This window comes from Salvia miltiorrhiza, chromosome 1 (assembly GCF_028751815.1).
Source record: "Salvia miltiorrhiza cultivar Shanhuang (shh) chromosome 1, IMPLAD_Smil_shh, whole genome shotgun sequence".
Taxonomy (NCBI): domain Eukaryota; kingdom Viridiplantae; phylum Streptophyta; class Magnoliopsida; order Lamiales; family Lamiaceae; genus Salvia; species Salvia miltiorrhiza.
Window position 1 is genome coordinate 42710997 of NC_080387.1, and position 5643 is coordinate 42716639.

A 5643-nucleotide genomic window follows, 5' to 3' on the forward strand; every position below is an offset into this window, starting at 1 on the left:
AAGTGATCGTCGGTGTACAAGGCATGAACAAAAAACGGCTCCTATAAGTGCTTTCAAGCGGAGGAGTACATGAACGAACTAAAAGACACCAAAAGGATAGAGGTTCCGAGAATATGTAGGTATGAGACTGTATATCCGAGGAGAACTTAAATGATTTGATTAGTGCTAGCTATGTTGGAAATATAGATGTTATATATATGTGGGAGGATTTATAATGATGGAGGATTTAGTTTTGAAAATGTGTAAAGTGGGGTGGACGTCTATTTCAAAGAAAATAAAGAAATTGATTTCAAAGCTTCCAACTTAATTTTATTTCTTCACTTAGTCACTTTTTCTAGAATTCTCTATATTTTTCTTTCTTTCTTTTTTCTTCTTAAAATATCTTGATTCTAGATATTTCTAATACAAATATCTTCATTCTAGATATTTCTAATACAAATATCTTCACTTAAAAAATCAAGTTTATTTTTATATTCCAACACTCCCCCTTAAACTTGATTTATCATTCCGAGCAAACTTCTCAACTTGATAAAATCTTCGAACTTGAGCGGCTTGGTAAAAATATCGGCAACTTGATCTTGTGATTTCACATACTCCACTTGGACCTCCTTCTTTGCGATGCATTCTCTGATGTAGTGGAAGCGGGTGTCAATATGCTTGCTTCGATTATGAAACACCGGATTCTTTGAGAGCGCGATTGCTGACTTATTATCCACGCAAATCGTTGTTGGCTCCTTTTGTGGCCATCCAAGCTCTTCCAATAAACTTCGTAGCCAAACTGCATGGCAAACACTGGATGTGGCAGCCACATATTCTGCTTCACATGTTGATAGTGTGACTATGGGTTGCTTCTTCGACATCCAGGTGAAAGCGGTGTCTCCCATGAAAAATACGAATCCGCTTGTACTCTTGCGGCCATCATTATCTCCAGCCCAATCGCTATCACTATAGCCAACAAGCTTATAATCATGAGTATTTGAATAGAATAGGCCATAGTCGAGCGTACCTTTGAGGTAGCGAAGAATTCTCTTTGCCGCCTTAAAATGCGTAGTGGTTGGATTCTCCATATAGCGACTCACGAGTCCTGTCGCATAAAGAATGTCCGGCCTTGTGCAAGTTAAGTACCGTAAACTTCCAACCAAGCTCTTGAACAATGTCGGGTCCACTTTTTCTCCTCCGACGTTTTTGGATAATTTGATCCCACACTCCACTGGTGTGTTGATTGCCTTGCAGTCCTCCATCTTGAACTTCTTGAGAATTTCCTTGGCGTAACCTTCTTGTGTGATGAAGATCCCATCTTCGAGTTGCTTGACTTCCACGCCGAGGTAGTACGCCATCAGCCCAATGTCTGTCATCTCAAACTCCTTTGACATGGCCTTCTTGAACTCCTCAATCATCTTTGGATTATTTCATGTGAAAATCAAATCATCTACATACAAGCACACAATTAAGACATCTCCTCCATTGGCTTTCACGTAGAGAGCATGCTCGTGAGGGCATTTGGTGAAACCATTCTCCTCCAAGTACTTATCGATCCTGCTATTCCATGCCCTTGGTGCTTGCTTTAGTCCGTATAGGGCCTTCTTTAACTTCAAGACTTTATCTTCTTGCCCTTTCACCTCATAGCCCATTGGCTGCTTGATATAGACTTCTTTGTCTATATACCCATTCAAGAAGGCTGACTTGACATCCATTTGATAAATCTTCCATCTATTTTGGGCTGCAAGAGAGAGTATTAGTCTAATAGTTTCTAACCGAGCAACGGGAGCAAATACCTCATCATAATCGATTCCAGCTCTTTGACTATATCCTTTCACGACGAGCCTCGCTTTATATCTTTCTACTTCACCTTTGGAATTCTTCTTAACTTTATACACCCACTTGACTCCAATGGCCTTGTGCCCTTTTGGTAGTGTCACGAGCTCCCACGTATCATTCTTCCTTATGGCTTTGATCTCTTCATCCATCGCGACTCGCCAATTTTCACTATCTACTGCTTCTTCAAAGCTAACAGGCTCACAATCAGCAAATAGGCAAAATAAGGTAAGATCTTCTAACCTTTCAGTATCCTCATATATCTTGCCCAAACTCCTTGCTCGTGGTGTGGCTCTTTCATTTAAGAAAGATGGTGGCGAGTCTTCAGTGACTGGCACTGGTGAAGCTGGTGGAGTCACTGGCTCTTGTTGGACTTCTCGAACTTGCTCTTCTGCTCTTTGTTCTTCTAACTGTGGGATGTAGGTGAAGTCACCGTTGGAGCTGAAATCCCAGACTCCTTCTTCGTCGAACTCCACGTCTCGACTTATCACTGTTTTCTTGGTATTTGGATTATATAACTTATAGCCTTTAGAGTTAGAGTCGTACCCGATAAAGATGAATGCTTCACTTTTATCGTCGAGCTTCTTCCTTCTCTCATCTGGCACATGCACGTAGGCTTTGCTCCCAAATACCTTTAGGTGGGAAATTCCTGGCTTTCTCCCGCTCCAGGCTTCTTGTGGAGTCATTCCCCACACGCTCCTTGTCGGCGATCGGTTGGATAGGTACACCGCGCACGCCACTGCTTCGGCCCAAAACTCTTTAGGCAGATTCTTCGTCTTTAGCATGCTCCTCGCCATCTCCATGATTGTTCTGTTTTTTCTTTCCGCCACTCCGTTCTGTTGGGGGGATCTTGGAACTGTCAGGGGCCGTCGAATTCCATTTGCTTCGCAAAATTCTAGAAACTCCCTTGACGTGAATTCTCCGCCTCGATCGGACCTCATGGCCTTGATTTGTCGTCCGCTCTCCTTCTCGACGGCAGCTTTGAATTTCTTGAATGCATCAAATACTTCTGACTTCTGCTTCAAGAAATATACCCACGTTTTTCTAGAAAAATCATCAATGAAGAGCAGAAAATAATTATTTTTACCGAGGGAGCTTGGATTTATTGGCCCACACACGTCAGCGTGAATCAACTCCAGTGGCTTTTGAGCTCTTGAGCTTGACTCCTTTGGGAATGGCTTTCTGAACTGCTTCCCGAGTAGACAACCTTCGCAGAGTTGATCGGGATGCTTGATGGATGGTAAACCTCTCACCATCTCCTTCTTTGACAGCAACTCCAAACCACCAAAATTTAAGTACCCAAACCGAAGATGCCACAACCAAGACTTATCTTGGTAACACGCTTTCAGGCATTTTGCCATGTCATTTCGAATATTCAATAAGAACATTCTATTTTTAGACATTGGCACCTTGGCAATAAGATTATTTTTGCCATCTCTTATTGAAAGGTTATAATCTCTCATGTGAATATCATAACCTTTCTCCAAGAGTTGTCCCAAACTCAAGATATTATTTTCATATTGGGCACGTAATAAACATTGGAAATAAATTCATGACTTCCATTCTTCAAGCGGATTAAAATTTTTTCTTTTCCTTTAACTGGAATTTTAGATTCATCACCAAAGGAGACGTTGCCACTTACCGACTCATCGAGCTCCACAAACATATTTCTTTTCCCGCACATGTGGTTGCTTGCACCAGTGTCGAGGTACCACGTGTCATCTCTTCCAGCTTCTCCTTTATATGCCAGAAGCACACTACCATTTGCTTCGCTCGTGTTCTCGGCATAATTGGCCCTTTCTTCAATCCTTACTTTTTCACTTCTGCACTCGGAAGCATAGTGCCCAAATTTATGGCAATTATAACACTTTATTGAGGATTTATCGTACCTCGACTGCGGGTTGCTCCTCCCCCGACCACTTGTAAACTCATTTCTTTCACCATTGTTGATGAAGCCTCCTCGTCCTCGACCACGTCCACGTCCACGTGCTCGGCCTCTGCCTCGATCTTGCCCTTGGCCACGTCCTCTCCCGGACTTTCCATAGCCATTGCTCGAGCCTTCTTCTTTTTCTTTCGGGCTTACTTGCAACTTTAAAAGTTGCTCTGAAATTTCTTGCTTCTTCTTTTGCTTCTCTTCATATGCTTGCAACGACCCCAACAAGAGATCGATTTTCATCTCCTCCAAATTTTTAGTTTCTTCGATCGTCACCACAATGTGCTCAAACTTTGGGTGAGCGCAATATTTTCTCCATAATTCTAACATCCTCCAATTTTTCACCATTTCTTTTCATTTGATTAGACACCGCCAAGACTCTTGAAAAATAATCCGAAATCGATTCGGACTCTTTCATATGTAAAGACTCAAACTCTCCTCTTAAAGTTTGAAGTCGTACCTTTTTTACTTGCTCCGCTCCTTTGCACGCGTTCTGGAGCTTCTCCCACGCTTCTTTGGCGGTACTCGCATTCGAGATTTTCTCGAAATCGTCGTCCCCGAGCGCTTGATAAATGAGACAGAGAGCCTTCTTGTCTCTCTTTCTCGCGTCTCGCAATCTATCCTTTTGTTGTTGGGATAGTGCGGCCTCGTCCTGCGGCTCCTCGTAGCCGTTCTCCACGATCTCCCAAACGTCGTGGGCTCCCAATAGCGCCTTCATCTTGATGCTCCAATTGTCGAAGTTGCTCTTGTTGAGCATGGGGACTTGAAACGATTGTAAATTCGCCATACCACAAGTAGAATCTTGTGGCTCTGATACCACTTTGTTGGAAATATAGATGTTATATATATGTGGGAGGATTTATAATGATGGAGGATTTAGTTTTGAAAATGTGTAAAGTGGGGTGGACGTCTATTTCAAAGAAAATAAAGAAATTGATTTCAAAGCTTCCAACTTAATTTTATTTCTTCACTTAGTCACTTTTTCTAGAATTCTCTATATTTTTCTTTCTTTCTTTTTTCTTCTTAAAATATCTTGATTCTAGATATTTCTAATACAAATATCTTCATTCTAGATATTTCTAATACAAATATCTTCACTTAAAAAATCAAGTTTATTTTTATATTCCAACAAGCTACTCATACTAATAAGATGCATCTTATTTTTTATTGATCACATGGAAGAAATTCAAAGATTAAGCATGTTTAACTTGGAGCAATTCTATAATGAGTGATCTCTGGGAAGTTTTTCGGAGAGCATCCGAGTGAGAATATAACACACTAGAAAAAACTTGTATTGGTATATGGAAACAACTGTCAAATCTGAAGTCGGATTATTATAAGGCCTGAACTATTTGTCTAAAATGACTACTTTTAATATCTTGTTATATTGTTTTACTAATACTATGCCTTTTAAATACATTTTTTTAAAATCCCAAATTATGTACTTTGATAGAAAAAATTATAAGATTTCAAATAATAATAATGTTGAAGTATCGATTTGGAATCTAACAGTCCACCAAATGACACGGTGCAGTTGTCGACCACGGTTCTGATTCCAACTCATGGCTTCAAATAAGACCTCTACACGTACATCTATCATTTATAAGGTTAGAGAACATTGATGATACAAATCAAAATACAGAGACATGGAAAGAAAGAAAATCAATATTCAATTATAAACATATGATTCACATGACATTTCACATTTGGCCGTTATGATAATTTACATTAAAGGATTGTGCACTGCACAAAGGTGAGTAAAAACGAACTAAAATCAAATGATCCATCAAAATTATTGATTTTCAATTGATTCGATTTGATTATTAACTAGCCTTTTAAATTTCAATTCAATTGGTGTTTGTATAAACTAAAACTTATTCGGGTTCAATTGTTGG

General features: G+C 40.0%; 1 protein-coding gene across 1 annotated transcript; it reads right to left on the reverse strand.

Moving 5' to 3' along the window:
- Window positions 1–488: 488 nt before the first annotated feature.
- LOC131008307 (uncharacterized mitochondrial protein AtMg00810-like) lies at window positions 489–1393 on the reverse strand. Its single transcript, XM_057935197.1, has one exon. The coding sequence runs from the start codon at window positions 1371–1373 to the stop codon at window positions 489–491; it is 885 nt and encodes a 294-aa protein (XP_057791180.1). The 5' UTR covers window positions 1374–1393.
- Between the last annotated feature and the right edge of the window lie 4250 nt (window positions 1394–5643).